The 17,934-nt window shown below is 42.9% G+C and overlaps 1 protein-coding gene across 9 annotated transcripts in view; it reads left to right on the forward strand.

Annotated features, from left to right (window-relative positions):
- SIL1 (SIL1 nucleotide exchange factor) overlaps positions 1 to 17,934 on the forward strand; it is a 308,739-nt gene that overhangs the window by 157,051 nt on the left and 133,754 nt on the right. For 2 of the 9 annotated variants that reach the window (XM_058711713.1, XM_058710861.1), the window contains one exon: positions 1,337 to 1,460. The exons of 6 other annotated variants lie outside the window; for them this stretch is intronic. In XM_058711713.1, the coding sequence (XP_058567696.1) occupies positions 1,337 to 1,460 (124 nt within the window). Of the gene's footprint in view, positions 1 to 1,336; positions 1,461 to 6,689; positions 6,796 to 17,934 lie in introns of those variants that run through there. One more of the 9 variants, XM_058714664.1, reaches the window with a different exon arrangement.

Below are 17,934 nucleotides of genomic sequence, written 5' to 3' on the forward strand. Positions count from 1 at the left end.
TAATAGGGGCAGCCAGATGAAATATCTGACTTACACAAGTCCATCTTAGTGATGATGTTGGCAGGAGCACTTTGGGAGTTGAAGGGCAGTGGGAGAAGTAAGAGACAGATAGATCAAAGGAAGGCTCTTTGCACCTATTTGCTGGCATCATCTAACCCTGCTTATGCATGTAAGTGAAAGTCTTGGCTCTGTAGTGACTCGCTTTGAACAAAATAGTCTCTCTTTTTCTCTCCCTCTCTCATTTTCAGACTCTGAGTCCTTCTCCCTTCCACCTTCCCTTGATGCCTGCTCTCTCTGCCTCCTTTCCTTCTTTACTGTAATGGCCTCTACCTGCAGCTGAGTGGCAGGTGGCAGGGATGGATAGATGTGAGGGTGTGTAGCTGGGGGAATATTTTCTGAGTTTTGCCAGCATCAAAGAAATTACTTCCAAGGCAATCCTTCCAGCCATGTATTTCATTGATCAGTCAGAATGAGAGGAAAAACATATTAGCATTGCCAGAAAGGCTATTTGGGAAAAATCAAGTCTGTGAAACTGAGGGATCTAAAGTTATAAGCATTAAAAACAAATCCTGGAGTGCAGCTGGAATTCTTCCCATCCTGTCTCCCATCATAGCCCTGTCCCTTGACAACTCCCCCAACCTGCTGTGCTACATGAATGGGTTGTGCCTCAACTTTCCGGAAGAGCCTCATTTGAAAGAGGAAGTGCCAGGTTGTATTGGACATTTCTGGGTGTGACATGGAAAAGCAATCTCAATAGTCGGGTTTTGTTTTGTTTTTAATTCTGTGACTGCAGTGTCTCCATATGCTTGGAGAGGCCCTTGGAAAGGGGAATTGAGTACACCTTCATGCGCATATATTTCCTCCCTGCCTGGTGCTATTCCACAGAGAAGTTTCAGGAGAACAGTGGCCTCTTCTTTTCCCTAGGCAGGGAGGTGCTTCTTGTCAAGAGAAAGACATTTCAGGTTGTTTGAGCAGAACTTAAAGTGGAGTTGTTTGTCTCCTTTGGAAAAAAGACAAAAGCTAGAGTGCCTTTCCTTCAGAGAGGGAATGGCCAGCGGACAGTGTCCATGGTGTATCTGGGCATCTAGTTGTTGTTGTAGTGCCTTGAGTATAGCAGGCAGTAGAGTGTTGCAGAGTCCGTCTCCCTGGGCTCACATCTCAGCTCTGCCTTTTATAGCTCGGTAATCTTGGGCAAGCTACTTAAATTTACTAAGGTTTAATGAAATATCATCTGTAAAATAGGGATAGTAATAATACCTGCTTCAGAAGGTTGTCTTAAATAGTACATAAAGTGAGCATATGAAGTGTTCATTACTTTCTCTTGTTTAAACATGAGTGGACATCAGACAAACCCAAATTGAGGTCTGATCTAAAAAATGGCCGACTCTTCAAGTATGTCCAGGTGAAGAAAGACCAAGAAAGAACTGAGGAGCTGTCACAGATTGTAGCACACATGACAGGTAGGTGCAATGTAATATTCTGGATTAGCTTCTGGAACAGAAAAAAGGACATTAGGGGAAAAATTGGTATAGCCTGAATAAAGTCTCTAGTTAGTACTATTGCACTCCTGTTAATTTCTTAGTTCTGATCATTGTTTTATGGTTATGGAAGATGGTAATATCAGGGGAAGCTGGGTGAAGGGTGTATGGGAACTGTAATTTTTTTTGCAACTTTTCTCTAAGATTAAAATTATTTCAAAATAAAATAAAACCAAGTAAGTTAATGTCCAAGTGACCTGTTAGGTCAAAGAGAAGCTGACCAGGGTAGAGCCATGAATAGCAGATCACATGTGACTCTGTCTCCCATCCCATGTCCGAAGGAGAGCTCTTACTGAGGGGCCCCAACGCCTGCCTCTTTAGCCCCTGTGTACCTGCTGCATCCTGAGGGGAGGTCTGCTGTAGGCTGATAATTGGTCAGCAATGCAGACACACACCCTACATCTGATCCTGCATGGTGTTACAGAGGGACTGGGGAGGGGTCCAGTCATTTGGCATTAGGAGTCTCTGCAGAGCTGAATGATTAGGGCACTTGTCTCTGTTCCTTGGAATATAAATGAAGTTCGGCCTGTTTTATTTCTCTATCTAAGCACCAATCACTATGGCAATATGTTTGCAGATAGCAATGCCTACCCCTATGCTCACACTCACTGTTTGATCATCCAGAAGAAAGAAAAATAAGTTCAGACCAGCTCCGCAATAATTTTTTATTTTGTTTCCTGTTATAAGTGCCTTGCTCTTGCACAAAGCAGGTGTTTTGCTTGCTCCTCCTGGGCACAGAAGGTACATGTGCTTTTCTTATGACTGATATGGTCATCTCTGTCATGCTAATAGCAGGGGTTGTAGAAGAAAGCCATTATTATAATTGGGAAAATGCGAGTGTTGGGGTTTTTTATTTGTGCATTGAAGTCAGCTGTCGCAGCGGGGGGGTGGTCTAGAAAGTATAAAGTCTTACATTCTGGCGACAACTCATTGACAAATATTTACCCTTGGAAGTTCGCATTTTCTAAGTTAAAGTCAGTGCTAAAAAATGTTCTTTATATTTTAACTCAGTGGCTAAGGTGTACTGCTTTTTGCTATTGATTTACAAATTTTATTGTCAGACCCTTGGGATATGTGTGGATTACTCAATAGTGTGACAAATGGCTGGGCTTTGAATTATGTATTGTATTACGGGGGAGTTCATAAACCATATTTCTCTATAGGTTGTTTTAGGCATAAGACTAGTGAACTGTCATTTCTGTTTTAGTCACACGTGACTAAAAAAAAGGTGGGGGTTGGTGGTGGGAGGGAGACATGTCTGGCTCAAAATTCAACAGTAAGCCACCCCTGAAGGCTTGAAGTATAGAGGCTTGAAGTGGACAGACTATGGAGATGGATTGGGAGCACTGGGAAGCAATTGGAAGAGAAGACAGCATCTGTGTTCCAAATCAAACCTATGTTGAACCTTTGCTCAGGCTAGAACCCCTGTGGAAAGATTACTGGCATCTGCTCCCCTGGGGTCTCTGTTCAAGTCAAATAACAAGTGACCTGAGGCCAGAGAGTCCTACACCCTGAGTGGGCCTACCACACTCCTGCTCCCCTTCCCCCACACAACCACTTGTGCTGATGGATGTGCAAACCCTTTATAGAAGGTTTGGCACTGCTCGGCTTGCAGAGATCATCTGTCTCTTTTGAATGAGCAACTTTATGTTTGTGGCTCCTTTTTCCTGCAGAGAGAAATTGCTTCTGCCTTCTGATGGAAATGTTTACCTTCCCTAGGGAAAGGCACTATTCTTTGGGGGTAATGTTTGCCGGTACTCCCCACCCCTCATGGGATCATAAGCCTGTGCTCAAGGGTGGACAGGAGGAGGTGGCCACTGGAGCATGCACAATTGCCACTGGGGCAGCCATCTGCCAGTGTCGTGGCTCACAGCCTGCTTCTGAGCAGGCCGCTGGGAGGGAGTGTCTGCGCTCCGGGACCTGCATGCATTATGCACAGCCTTTTCCCTAACTGAGCTTTCTAAGTGTGTATTATTCCTGTCTACCCTTTTCTTGTATGGTCTGCCTCGGGGCACCATTCAGAATGTCCCCTAATTATTCTGGAGCTCAGCTTCTAGTATATCTCATTTAGAGTTTCTGGTAATAGCTGATTTTTTTTGGGGGGGGGGGAGGGAATAGATTTCTAAAAATGCAATGAGGGATTGATTTACATTTATAGGGAGATTTGCTTTTTACAAGGAAATTGTCAACACTGCAGTGATACAGTTTCATCGAAATGGTATTTTGACTCTATCTGAAGCCAGGCTCTCTTTCCTCGTCTTTTCCAGAACAGACCTGTTATAATTTGAGGAGGCTGCTCTAGTATTAGAATGAAATCTGTGCTGCTAATTGCAGACCACCACCTTCCCCACATATTGCCCCCCCCCCCTTCCCTTCCTGAGATGGAGGAGTTTTTGCACATGCTGCTTAGAGAAAGGAGATTTATAACATGACTCAATCCTCGCCCACAGATCTAGGATTCTTGCCATCCACTAAGTTTTGGCAGGCAGGTCCTGTGTATGGAGAACATGTCCTGCCTTCCTATCCTTGCACTGCTCCCCTTACTGCGTATGCGTCTTGGGTGGAGTCTGGGGTGTCTAGCTTTTCATGTCTTCGACTTTTCCTCCCAAGCAACCCCTGCTTTTCCTATATGGCAGTATCTGTGAGGTAGAGGAGACAGTCTTTCACCTAGAGAGACCTATAAAGTTCAAGCCCTGAGGTGTTGTAGTGCTTATTTATCTACCACTGTGTTAAGAGCATAGCAGTGTGCCCTGGCCTTCAGGACCAGAGCCCACCTGGGAATTTATTCAAATAAAAAGATTGGCAGTCCCATTCCTCTAGTCACATGACTGGATATACAGGTGTCTATGTGCCTGTGATTACAGTGTTGACCTCTTTTTTTTTTTTTTTTTAATTTTTTTTTGTTTATTTTTGAGACAGAGAGAGACAGAGCATGAGCAGGGGAGGGGCAGAGAGAAAGGGAGACACAGAATCCAAAGCAGACTCCAGGCTCTGAGCTGTCACCACAAAGCCCGATGTGGGGCTTGAACTCACAGACCGTGAGATCATGACCTGAGCCGAAGTCGGACGTTCATTCAACCAACTGAGCCACCCAGGTGCCCCTACAGTGTTGACCTCTTAACGTTATTGAGGCCTCCAGGTTAGTGCTGGTGAGGCCATGATGCTGTTGAGAGTGAGTTACTGGTGACATTGGGCCCTCCTGTGCCCTCTGGTGGGGGAGAGGAGTGGGGGGAAAAAGTATTTGGTTTTAGAAAATGCTTGGCTATGAAGACTTGGTAAAATACTGTCTTCTTACCCATCCCTAGGTAAGTCAGAAGAGTCTAAGATAACAGAGTAGAGGGCAAAATAAACTTTGGGGGACCAGAGACAATGAGAAATGTGTAGGGAAGCGAGAGAGAGAGAGAGATTGCTGCTGGCTTACCTACCTGTTAGAACAGGACTTACTTGGCCCAGCAGCCCGATGACCCATGCCTGGCCCACTGTTCGCACATCTAGGAGGGAGGGGTGAGCGCCTCAGAGACTGCTCCCTGGGGATAGGATAGCGTGGCTACCTCTGAGGCTCCTGTTCCCCTCTTTACTGGAAAGCAAAGGGTCTTTGGTGGCTTGGCTCCTGCAACAAGGAGACTGGCCACATGGGGAGAGAAGTCTGGACCACATCAGATGCGGTTTCTTCTTCTTCTTCTTTTAAATGCTTATTTCTTTCTGAGAGAGAGAGTGCGCCTGAGTGAGTACGAGGGGGGAAGGGCAGAGAGAGAGGGAGACAGAGGATCTGAAGCAGGCTCTGAGCTGATAGCCCCATGCGGGGCTTGAACTCACGAGCTGTGAGATCATGACCTGAGCCAAAGTCGGCCACTTAACTTACTGAGCCACCCAGGTTCCCCAGATGTGGTTTCTTTTTTAGTTGAGCCAGTATGAAGTTTTTGTTGAAGGAACAACTTCCTCATCCCCTGACTCTTGGTAGATGAGCTGAACTGCTCCCTTCCAGTCTGATTTTTGTGGGCTTTCCTTTCCATTTCTGGCCTCAGAACTGACCTGATGGCAAGTTCTGGAGTCTTTCCAGGCCTACAGCCTGGGATAGGGCTTAGCAATGACAAGATGTGTTGTAGGGCTGTGCTTAGTGGATGTCCTTTGAAATTAACTTTCCCATAGTCCTTAAGTATCCCATGGAGGCCTCTTCAGGGGTCTTGATTTCCCTTGAACTTAGTGCTAGTGCTGACCCCCATCCCCCATATTCCTGTGTTTTTTCATCTTAAACATGATTGGTGATGAATTGGGGGAAGGGAGCAAGGATTTGCTTTCCTCTGCACCAGAAGTGCAGAGCTGCTAATTTCATTCTCCGTACTCTGTCTTTGAAATGAACAGGGTCCTCTGTGCCCATGTTTAGTACTGCTGTGTTGCTGGACTCTCCTGGCAAAAATTAGGCTAATGTCTCCAGCTACTGCATTAGCCACTGAAATGAGGTTCTAAATTGAAGGTACTACACCAATTGTGTCTCCAAGGTATTGCCTTGTTCTGCCTTTTATTATTCAAATTCATTCTCTCAATGATTCTCTGCAGACTGACTGGCATGCTGGTTCTGTGTGGAGCATTGTACTAGCTGAAAGGCAAGATCACCTTTTAAGAAAGGAAAGGGAAAAAAAATCCCACAAAAGATGAATACTGTGGTGCAAAGAGTCAGTAGTTTGTCTGTTCAAGAGCTCCTTGGGCAGCCTGAGCAATGTCTAGAGATAGCAGAGTAAGGGACCAGACCTGGGATGGATAGAGTGGAGGAGGTAGCATGGGGGTAAGAGTGATGTCACTGCATTAGTGACATTTGTGCCTTGTAAGTTTACCACACTTCCTCCTTCCCTTTCATGTTTACAGAGCACCCAAATATATGTCTTACAGGGTGCTGAGAACTCCAGGGTAGGAAACCAAAGATTAACCAAACAGGATCTTTTCTTCAAGAAGCTGTTAGTCTTACAGTTTCACTGGGTTTTATCTGTCTTTGGGTATGTGGGTGGGGGGTGAGGGGGATGTGGGGAGGATTTGAGCTCTGATTCTTACATTTTAGATCAGAAGTAGGAGCCTTCCAGCAGTCATGTGTTTAGAGAGTTGAGAATTTGGCTCTTACATGTTTGTTTTTAAAATAGATTTTTTTTTTTTTTTGCCTGCTGACAAAGTAATATGTTTTCAAAGCAGAAAACTTGGAAAACACAGAAAAGCACAAAGGGAAACAACAACAATACCACCCATATTCCACTATCCAGATGTAAAGGTAACAGTATGGCTTGTGTTCTTCCAGTTGTTTTTACAAAAGTGTTGTCCTATACCTAGTTTTTGAGGCTGATACTTTCCATTTAGAAATTGGGAGATGGGGCGCCTGGGTGGCGCAGTCGGTTAAGCGTCCGACTTCAGCCAGGTCACGATCTCACGGTCCGGTCCGTGAGTTCGAGCCCCGCGTCAGGCTCTGGGCTGATGGCTCGGAGCCTGGAGCCTGTTTCCGATTCTGTGTCTCCCTCTCTCTCTGCCCCTCCCCCGTTCATGCTCTGTCTCTCTCTGTCCCAAAAATTAAAAAAAAAAAAAAAACGTTGAAAAAAAGAAATTGGGAGATAGATTTTATGGAGTTTTGAAATGCAGAACCTCTAGCACATAATCAGGCACACAGTAAACATTATCCAGGTGCTGATCTTTATCAATCGTGTGAATATACCAGATTATGCTTAATTGATTCTTATTGTTATACATTTAGGTGGTTTACAGTTTTTCGTTGCTACAAGTAATTCTACAATGAACACCTTGTGTATATTTTTATGTGCCTTCTGTGTTCTTAGAAGAGATTCACCAAAGTCAAAGTGCTCATCTTTTCTGATTCTTTTGCCCAGCATCTCAGCTGAGATAGCCTCTTGTCTGGGCTGTTAAGATTGTACCAGGCTTTTGAGTATCTTTCATCCCTATTATGTATCACATATCAGATTCCATGGGATTTCCTCTCCCTGTGGTCCCTGGGTACTTCTCTCTTGACCAGGAAATCACTGGCTTCAGGGAAGACAGGGCAGCAAGTACAGAACACATGTTCTTACTGTTTTGTGCCAGGACTGTAGAATCCCAGGGGACGGGGACATTGTCATCAACCTCTTTGATGGTAAGCAGATACTGAATGCCTGTCCACCTGTGTCCCGCCCAGTGCCAGATGAGGCAGAGATAAAAACCAGGCCTCTGTTTCAAGGAGCTTACTGAATGAATGGATAATGGAATTGACATGAAACATCTCATACATACTTACTGAGCATTTGCTGAATGGTACGTACTTGTCCCAGGCAACTGCTGGGGAACAGAAAAGGCTGAGGTGCTGTTCTCCTTAAAGGAAGCTACGGCACATATAAATAAGAGCTTTTTATAGGTAAAGTTAACTAGCCACACAGGTCAATAAGGGATAAATATCTAGTCATGCAGACAGCAAGTATTATAAAGATTGGCTGCTTTGGAGAAGAAGGTAATTCATTATGAGTCAGAGTAGTTAGATAAAGTTCAGAGAGAAGATAGGGCACTAGTTGGGGCTTGAAAAAGAGCTGGCATTTGATGAGGTAGAGTGGAAAGGATTTTCCACATGAGAAGAACAGCTTGCAAAGAGATGGTGGCAATAATGAATGATGGATACAAGTTGCACAGCAGTACAGAGCAGACTAGGGGTGGGGAATTGCAGAGAGGCAAGTGGGGATTAAGGCAGCATATTGAGAGACCTTGAGCATGTTGGGCTCCAAATCAGTATTTGGTACACAGTGTATGGAAACAATTTGGTAAAATTGTCCCTGATTAAAGGACAGGTAAGAAGGTCTTGATGGCTCTCAGTGCCAGAGGGCCCCCAGGCTCAGTCCTTGGACCTCCACTCTTCTTTATCTACACTAATGCCTTGGGTGATTGCATCTAGCCTAGTGCCTTTAAATTTCATGTGTGGGCTGATTTTTTAAATCTGCCAGATTTTTTTGGGGCGCCTGGGTGGCGCAGTCGGTTAAGCGTCCGACTTCAGCCAGGTCACGATCTCGCGGTCCGTGAGTTCGAGCCCCGCGTCAGGCTCTGGGCTGATGGCTCGGAGCCTGGAGCCTGTTTCCGATTCTGTGTCTCCCTCTCTCTCTGCTCCTCCCCCGTTCATGCTCTGTCTCTCTCTGTCCCAAAAATAAATAAAAAACGTTGAAAAAAAAAATTTAAAATAAAATAAAATAAAATAAAAAAAAATCTGCCAGATTTTTAAAAATCTCCAGCCCATACTTCTCTGAAGTCCATACTCCTTTATCCATCTGCTTGCTAGACATCTATACATGGATGTTTAATAGGCTCAACCTGAACAAGTTTAAAACTGAGCTCATATAACCTTCTCTACTTCAGTTAATGACAATTCTGTCCTTTGATTTATTCAGGCCAAAATCCTTTTAGCCATTCATGACTCCTTTCTCTCACACGTACATTCTTTTTTTTTTTTTTTTTTAATTTTACTTTTAAGTAATCTCTACACCCAACTTGGGGATCGAAATCACAACCCCAAGTTCAAGAGTCACGGGCTCCACCAACTGAGCCAGCCAGGTGCCCACTTATATCCACATTCTGTCTGACAGCACATCCTACAGCTCTGTCTGCAAAATGTATCCAAAATCTGACCATGTCTCATTACTCCTCCTACCACCATTATTTCTTGCCCAGATTATTGTAGTAGGCTCTGAACTGGACTTCTTCCTTCTGCCCTTATTTCCTACAGTCAGTTCTCACACAGCAGCTAGAGTGATTCTTTTGTCATGTCTTTCTGTGCTCAAAAATACCTGTTGGCCTTCCTTCTCACATAAAGTAAGAGTCAAATTCCTTCCCGTGGCCTGCATGTCCCTGTGATGTGGCTCACCATTACCTCTGTTGTTTTATCTCCTGCTACTCTCCCTTGTGTTTCCTCTCCTCTAGCCACCTTGGCCTCCCTCATGTTCCCTGAATGCATCAGGCCCATCGCACCTTGGGACATAGAATACTCTTCACCTTGACAGGTTTGTGACTAGCTTGCTTACTCTTCTTAGGTCTTTTTTCAGATATGAACTTCCCTTTCAACGGCCAAATCTAGAATGATTTAAGCAATGTAATGTACTAGATTATAGCCCGAAGTATAAAATAAATATATGTAAATCTGAACTCATACAAATGATTGAATGAATAAATAGGAGAGGAAAGATAAGTCTTTGTTAAAGAAGAATTCCAATAATATATATAGATGCTTTCCCCTCCAGGAGGTGATGCTTAAACCTTTTGAGTGTGGTCTGAATTTAGGGACTTATTTGTAAAGAACAGATTATGGAAAGGGAAAAATAGTAACTTTACAGTGGAGAAACCTGGTCAGTATTACTTGTCATCAAAGGGATATCCCCAATGCTGTCAGGTGGATATGATGAACCCTCCTGATAAGATGTGAGAACAAGGACTCTTTAGCTGTGGTGTTCTTCCTCAAAACCAATAACCCCAGTCTAATCATGAGGAAAACATCAAACAAATTTAAATTGAGGGACATTCTGTAAAGTGTCTGATCAGTACTTCCCCTCCTCAAACTGTTGTGGAAATGATAAGAAAAGACTGAGAAACTATCAGAGAAGACATGACACCTAAAAACACTGTGGTATTCTGACTTAAAATTTCTTTCTTTCTTTCTTTCTTTCTTTCTTTCTTTCTTTCTTTCTTTCTTTCTTTCTTTCTTTCTTTCTTTCTTCCTCCCTCCCTCCCTCCCTCCCTCCCTCCCTCCCTCCCTCCCTCCCTCTCTCTCTCTCTCTCTTTCTTTCTTTCTTTCTTTCTTTCTTTCTTTCTTTCTTTCTTTCTTTCTTTCTTTCTTTCTTTCTTGTATTCTTATTTGTATGCTGGAACAGAAAGAGGAAATTAATGGAAAACCTGGTGAAACATGAAGAGCCTCAGGTTTAGCTACTATTAACGTACCAATGTTGGTTTCTTAATATTGACACAGGTGCTACAGTAGTATAAGATGGTAATATTAGGGGAACTGAAACTGGGTTAAAGTTGTGCAGGAATTCTTGGAATTCTACTATCATTTTAAGTTTTCTGTAAATCTAATATTAATCAAGGGGTACCTTGGTGGCTAAGTCAGTTAAGCATCCAACTTCAGCTCAGGTCATGATCTTGGGGTCCGTGAGTTTGAGCCCCGCGTCAGGCTCTGTGCTGACAGCTCGGAACCCTAGAGACTGCTTTAGATTCTGTGTCTCCCTCTCTCTCTGCCACTACCCAGCTCATGCGCTCGCTCGCTGTCTCTCAAATAAACATAAAAAAAAATTTTTTTTTTTTTAATTACTCCAAAAAAGAAGGATGGGACCTTCTCAAAAAGGCCTTCCCTGGCCACCATCTGAAAAAAGTTTTTTTCCCTCCTATATCTGTCAAATCCTTTTCCCTGCATTATTTTGCTCCTTAGTACTTACTGTCTCATAGCATATGTTTTACTCATGTTATTTTTTTCCATGCTACCATGTCTACTCTGAAAGAATAGGGATTTTGATCTCAGTCTTGCTTGCATCTGGATCTTCAAGGGTCGGCACTGTACTTAGCTCATAGCAGGCGTTCAATAAACATTTGGTAATGACTGAAAGAATGAATTCTTCTATATCATCCTTGTGTCCTTTTTTAAAAGAAGTTTATTTTGAGATGGGGAGTGGGGTGGGTAAGGGCGAGAGAGAGAGAGAGAGGAAGAAAGAGAATCCTAAGCAGGCTCCATGCTCAGTGCAGATCTCAGCGTGGGGCTCGATCTCATGACTGTGAGACAACAACAGTCTGAGCCCATATCAAGAGTTGTATGCTTAACTGATTGAGCCACCCAGGCAGCCCTATCACCCTGTTGTCCTTAAGCAGCATGAAGATTTTGTCTTTGGGCCTTCCTTTCTCTTTTGAGAAATATAGTGGTTTGCTATTCCAGTGGGGGAAATGACCCCTTATTGTTTGCTTATTTTTTTACTTTAGCTCACATAGAAATGAGAGTCATGTCAGAAGTGGATTGTGTGTTTCCATTGTGTTTACCCACCAGCAGGAAGGACAAGTAAATGTCATCAATAACTACTTTTCTGCAGAAATTGTTCCTCCTGAAGGTGAGGGCCAGCTTATGAGAGACACCCTTCTTTGTTCACTCCTTCCTCTCATGTTTAAACTTGTGATCCAGGACTGGCTGGTTTAGCATGACAAATATGATGTGTGTCTGGATGTGAGGACTGTGAACATGGGACTCTTTGATCTAGAAAAGTAAAGTTAGTCAAGGAAAGTTAATTTAATCCTGCGTTTGTAGTGAGCTGCTCTTTGCCAAGCACTGGAACTTGAAGGGTGAAGATAGTTGGAATGTGGACTGCTTCAACAAATCCTGGTCACTACAACCTGACAACGATGCTTGACTTCAAGGGAACTAAATCTAGGACAGACTGAAGAAAACCTCCCTCACATGGTCAGTAGTAAATACATGGTTAATATGGATTCAGAAGTACCTTAGAAAAATGTGTGGACGATAGCATTGCAGTGAGCAAGGAGTGTAAAGAGACTTTTGAGGACCTTCACTGATCACAGTGGAGAAGGATTGGTTTCTTTCACACTCAGTGCCTGTGCCAGAAGGGTCCTGCAGATTCCTCTCATGCTTTGATGGAGGTGACGTTGGATGGAGAATTATGTTGGTGGAATGTTTTCAGGCACAAGAAATGGGGAAATGTTTGAAGAGAGATGGGTCCGAATGATGGGTGGAGGATTGCAGGCAGTGTCTGTTCAATAGCATCTGTTTTTTTCCTGTGTTGGAACTTGATTTATCTCATAATATATTTTAAAGCCTCCATGGAACATACTTAGCAAAGAATGGGGTCACACTGATTTGAGGCCTGAACAAAGTTGTCAGGAACAACAAAACTATTAGATAAAAGATACTTCCCTTGTATCCAGCACTCTCCATCTCCTGTTGTTTGCAGGTTCCTTGTCCTGAGCGCAAAGATGGAGCATTTTTGCTTTGTTTTTGGTGCTATGCAGACACACCTGTGGTGCTCTCTGAACAAAGACCTGCTCTCTCCTGGGCACAGGAATTGGACCTGGGCTTGGGGCAAGATTCCTTTTGGAGACAAATAAGCAGGGCATTTTGCAACCCCCTCCATTTTGCTCGTCTTAAGGAAGAGGCCAAGGTTCCATTCCTTGGAAGTAGAGCAGAATGTACTTTCTTAAAACTATTCAGATATCACAGTTGGGTTCAATTATCTGCAGAAATAGATTTATATAAAAGGAAAACTTACAAAGGAGAAATTTGTACCAAATAACAGTCTACATTTTTGTTAACAATTTTTTTTTCTTTTTTAAGGCCATCCAGTTGAAAGTCTGAGTGTCCAGGAAAGAAGGGTGGGGTGGGGGGGGGGTGCGGGGTGAGGAAGAAGAAACAAGGAAAGAAAAAAAGAAACCAAAGTACTTAAAGATTTTTGAGTGTAAAGCTGAAGTCTGGGCCATCGTATGCTCCTCACCAGCTGTGCTGCCTGCCTGGGGCTTCCCCTCCTTTACTTTCTTCCTCACCTATCACTGCCCCACTGTCATTGGATGGTCAGGCAAGGAAAGCTGGCCTAGAGAACCTTCACTGTTCCAAGCCCCTAGCTCTGCCTGACTGCTGCTCCAGCCAAATTGGATGGCTTAGGGTCTCCTACAACTGATTTATTCTCATCTCTGGGTCATGCTTGATGTGAACCCTTTCTCACATCTTCAGGGCCATATTACAAATGATAGCTGTGGAATAAATTACCACAAACTTAGTGGTGTGGTGGCTTAGCTCACAGTGTATGTAGGTCAGAAGTCTTAGTGCTAGTTAGCTGAGTCTTCTGCTGAGGGTCTCGTAGGTTTCTATCAGAGTGTCAGCCAGGCTGTGTCCCTTTGTGGTGGCTCTGAGGAAGAATCTGCTTCCAAGATCATTCAGGTTGTTGCTAATGTGTCTTTGGAAACAATTCCTTCAAGTCCTATTTCTGGTCAAAGGGTAAATGCAGTTATAATTTTACTAGATGTCAAATTTCTTCCGTAGGGGTTGTACCATTTTGCATTTCCATAAGCATTATATGCAACTGCCCCTTTCCCTATAGTCTCACTTGTAGATATGTATTTGCTAATCTGATAGGTGAGAAATGGTTTCCTACTGCAGTTCTGTTTGACCTTTCTTGTATTCTGAACAAAACTGAACATCTTTTTTTATACAGTTAAGTGGAATTGTATTTATTCTTGTGCGAACTGTCTGTTCACATTTGCAGTCCTTTTTTCTACAGGGTTACTGGTCTTTTTCTTTTTTCTTTTCTTTTTTTTTTTTTTTTTTTTTTTTTAAATTTTAACGTTTATTTATTTTTGAGACAGAGAGAGACAGAGCATGAACAGGGGAGGGGCAGAGAGAGAGGGAGACACAGAATCTGAAACAGGCTCCAGGCTCTGAGCTGTCAGCACAGAGCCTGACGCGGGGCTCGAACTCACGGACCGTGAGATCATGACCTGAGCCGAAGTCGGATGCTTAACCGACCGAGCCACCCAGGCGCCCCTGGTCTTTTTCTTCTTTATTTTTAAAAGCTCTTTATGGATTATGGATACTTGGTCTAAATTGTTGCACATTTCCCCTTTTGTCATTTGTCTTTTTACTTGTAATATTTTCCATGCATCTAAAATTTTTATAAACTTACTACTATTTTTCATCATCAAATTTATTAATATTTTTGTTATTGTTTCTGGATTTTGAATCATAAATAGAAGACTTATTCTCTATTCCCAGGTTGTAGAGGAATTCATCTATATTTTCCTTTGGAATTTGTATAGTTTCAGTTTTTACATTTAAATATAATTTGTTTGCAATTTTTCCTGATATATAGCCATAAGGAACGGAGTTAATTTTATCTTTTTTCATATGTGTCTTAAATTATTCCAGTGGTATTTATTAAAAAGTCTTCCTTGGGGCTCCTGGGTGGCTCAGTCAGTTAAGCGTCCGACTTCAGCTCAGGTCATGATCTCATGGTTAATGGGTTCAAGCCCTGCATCAGGCTCTCTGCTGACAGCTTGGAGCCTGGGCCTGCTTCTGATTCTGTGTCTCCCTCTCTCTCTGCCCCTCCCCTGCTCATGCTGTCTCTCAAAAAGAAATAAATGTAAAATAAATAAATAAATAAATAAATAAATAAATAAATAAATAAATAAATAAAAGTCTTTCCTTTCCCCACAGATTGGAGATGCCACTCTTATTATGCACTAGATTTTCATATGCAGTTGGGTCTCTTTTAAAATTTTCTTTCCTGTACATTGCTAATTCAGTCTATTTATGTGCCAGTTACCAAACCTTTTTAATTATATAGACTTTGCAATATATTTTATTACATAGTACATCCTTCAAGTTTATTTCTTTGTGTGAGCACATGTGTGTTGTGAGAGAGAGAGAGACAGAGATAGCTCATAAGGGAGATAAGCCCTCATTCCTGAGAAATTTTAACTCTTAAAGGTAGGTAGAAGAAAGTTAGCTGGCAAAGGAACCTGGGGAAGGAGAGACTGTAGAGGTAGGAGGTAATTAGAAATTTGCTGACCCAGCAATAGCACTGCTAGGAATTTACCCAAGGATACAGGAATGCTCATGCATAGGGGCACTTGTACCCCAATGTTTATAGCAGCACTTTCAACAAGAGCCAAATTATGGAAAGAGCCTAAATGTCCATCAACTGTGAATGGATAAAGAAATTGTGGTTTATATACACAATGGAAAACTACTTGGCAATGAGAAAGAATGAAATATGGCCTTTTGTAGCAACGTGGATGGAACTGGAGAGTGTTATGCTAAGTGAAATAAGTCATACAGAGAAAGACAGATACCGTATGTTTTCATCTTATGTGGATCCTGAGAAACTTAACAGAAGACCATGGGGGAGGGGAAGGAAAAAAAAAAGTTAGGGAGGGAGCCAAACGATAAGAGACTCTTAAAAACTGAGAATAAACTGAGGGTTGATGGGGGGTGGGAGGGAAGGGAAAGTGGGTGATGGGCATTGAGGAGGGCACCTGTTGGGATGAGCACTGGGTGTTGTATGGAATCCAGTTTGACAATAAATTTCATATTAAAAAAAAAAAGAAATTTGCAGTCTCAGAGAAGTCAGGGCAGAATACATTCGGACTGAGTTACTGATCTCTTGTGTTAGGTGCTGCCATAAAATCTCATGATAGGAATAAGAAGCATCAGTGGTTATCACTTGGTGGGAATAGTGTGGAGTGGGCTTTGGAGTGAATGGGAGGTGAGGAGATATATTCAAGTGTAGATAACCTTTGAAAAGTTTCTCAGTATAAGAGAAGAGAAATAAGGAAAAGTAGTACCTAGAAGGAGTGTAGGGAACTTTTTCTTTATGTCTCTTTAAAGTTCACGTAATATAAAGTTAACAATTTTAAAGTGAGCACTTTAGGGGCGCCTGGGTGGCTCAGTCGGTTAAGCGTCCGACTTCAGCTCAGGTCACGATCTCGCGGTATGTGAGTTCGAGCCCCGTGTCGGGTTCTGTGCTGACTGCTCAGAGCCTGGAGCCTGTTTCAGATTCTGTGTCTCCCTCTCTCTCTGACCCTCCCCCCTTCATGCTCTGTCTCTCTCTGTCTCAAAAATAAATAAACGTTAAAAAAATTTTTTTTAAATTAAAAAAAAAATAAAGTGAGCACTTTAGTGGCATTTAGTACATTTGTAGTCACTACCTCTACCTAGTTCCAAAACATTTTCATCACCCCAAAGGGCAACCCCATTACCATTAAGAAGTTACTCTTCATTATCCCCTCTTTCTAGCTCTTGGCAGTCACAAGCCTCCTTTCTGTCTTTATGGATTTACCTATTCTGGGTATGTCTTAAAAGTATATATATATACTTATATAAACAGACTTTTGTGTCTGTTTTTCTTCCACTTAGCATAATGTTTTCAAAGTTCTTCCATGTTGAAGAAACTGGAGACTGTGTATAAAAGCTTTTGGAAAGACTCTAGTACACAGAGATAGGGTGAAGATCCAGGAGACAGGGTGGGTAAGAGGTAAGGTTCTTGAAGAGGTGAACACCATTCATTTGGAAATGGGAAGTTGGGGAGACCCCATGTGATAGCTTTTATCCATTCTATGGTGTAGAAGGCCAGGCCTTCACTGAGAGATGGGAGTCAGAGGTTCCAGGGAGGGTAGATGATCTGAACTTGTGACTGAGTGGAGGGGTAAGATGCACTAACTAGAGAAACGTTGTTATGATTGGTGGGTGGTACTAGACACTTTTAATCTTTGCCCACTATTTCAGTTCACAAAAGGCCTTTTGGGAAAGTCTTCTGAATGTTGCACAGTCACAGAGGGAATATTTACTTTTTTCTGCTGCCTTCTTCCCAAGACTATGTTCTAACCATACCGGAACTTGGGGTCCTACCAGAAATAGGACCCACAATGCATACACCTTCACAAGTTTAAAAGTTTCTGGTTGGGCTCTCCTGAAGCAGACATTGAGATATAGGCCGGGGCGCAGTATGTTTATTCCAACACTTGTGAAAGAAAAGCAGGGGAAGCAGGATTGGATGGAGGAAGAAGTCAAACTATGATGCAAGCCCAGTGAAGCAATGGCCATCCCAGCAGTGAGTTATGGAGTGAGTATAGTCCTTCAGATGGTCTTATATTCGGCAAAAATGTTAGGTTTTTATAGCCATACCTGGTTCAGTCATTCGTTACAGGCTGTCTCAGAAGATCATGAACTTGACCACAGCAGCTCTTTGCAGATGAAACCTACCCTGACAGAGTTGACACTGCAGGTTTCCTTGTGAGTGAAGCAAGTTTTTCCTTGAAGAGTCGATTTTTGGCATACCTGCCATGGAATAGATGGTCTAGCTGGGCTTCCAGCTGGAACAGCTTGGAGCTGAGGCATGTGGAGAGCAAACTCTTTCAGGACAACCCTTGCAGTCATTGCCCCAGAAATTGTTCTTACATACTGAGCATATGAATAGGAGCCAGGTACGCTGGTAGAGTTGGCACCAGAAGTTAGACTCTGCTTCTCAGGTAGAATGAGCTGAGCCCTGCCATTTGAGAACATAGGCATTTGTTCCCATGGGGAGTGAAATCTTGCTTATTAGAAAGTCTTTGTTCTCAGTCAATCAACTGACCAGGAGTGGTTTGGATTTTGAAAATGTTTCATGATGTTTTTGACTTCACTATTCTTTGTCAGAGAAATGATAAAAAGGAAAGTGCACCTAGTCAGCAGTCAGCAAATGTTTGCTAAACGAGTTGAATGAAAGAACCATTGTGAGCAGAGCAGCAGCAGGAAGGAAGCAGAGGGTCAGAATTCTGTGTCATCTTTTCAGAGGAGTCTGTGCTCCAGAGGTAGCAGCTTGACAAGCTTAATAATAGCTCAACATGGAAAGAGAGGGTGAAGAATAGAGCCTGC

Source organism: Neofelis nebulosa, chromosome 1 (genome assembly GCF_028018385.1).
Source record: "Neofelis nebulosa isolate mNeoNeb1 chromosome 1, mNeoNeb1.pri, whole genome shotgun sequence".
Lineage (NCBI taxonomy): Eukaryota > Metazoa > Chordata > Mammalia > Carnivora > Felidae > Neofelis > Neofelis nebulosa.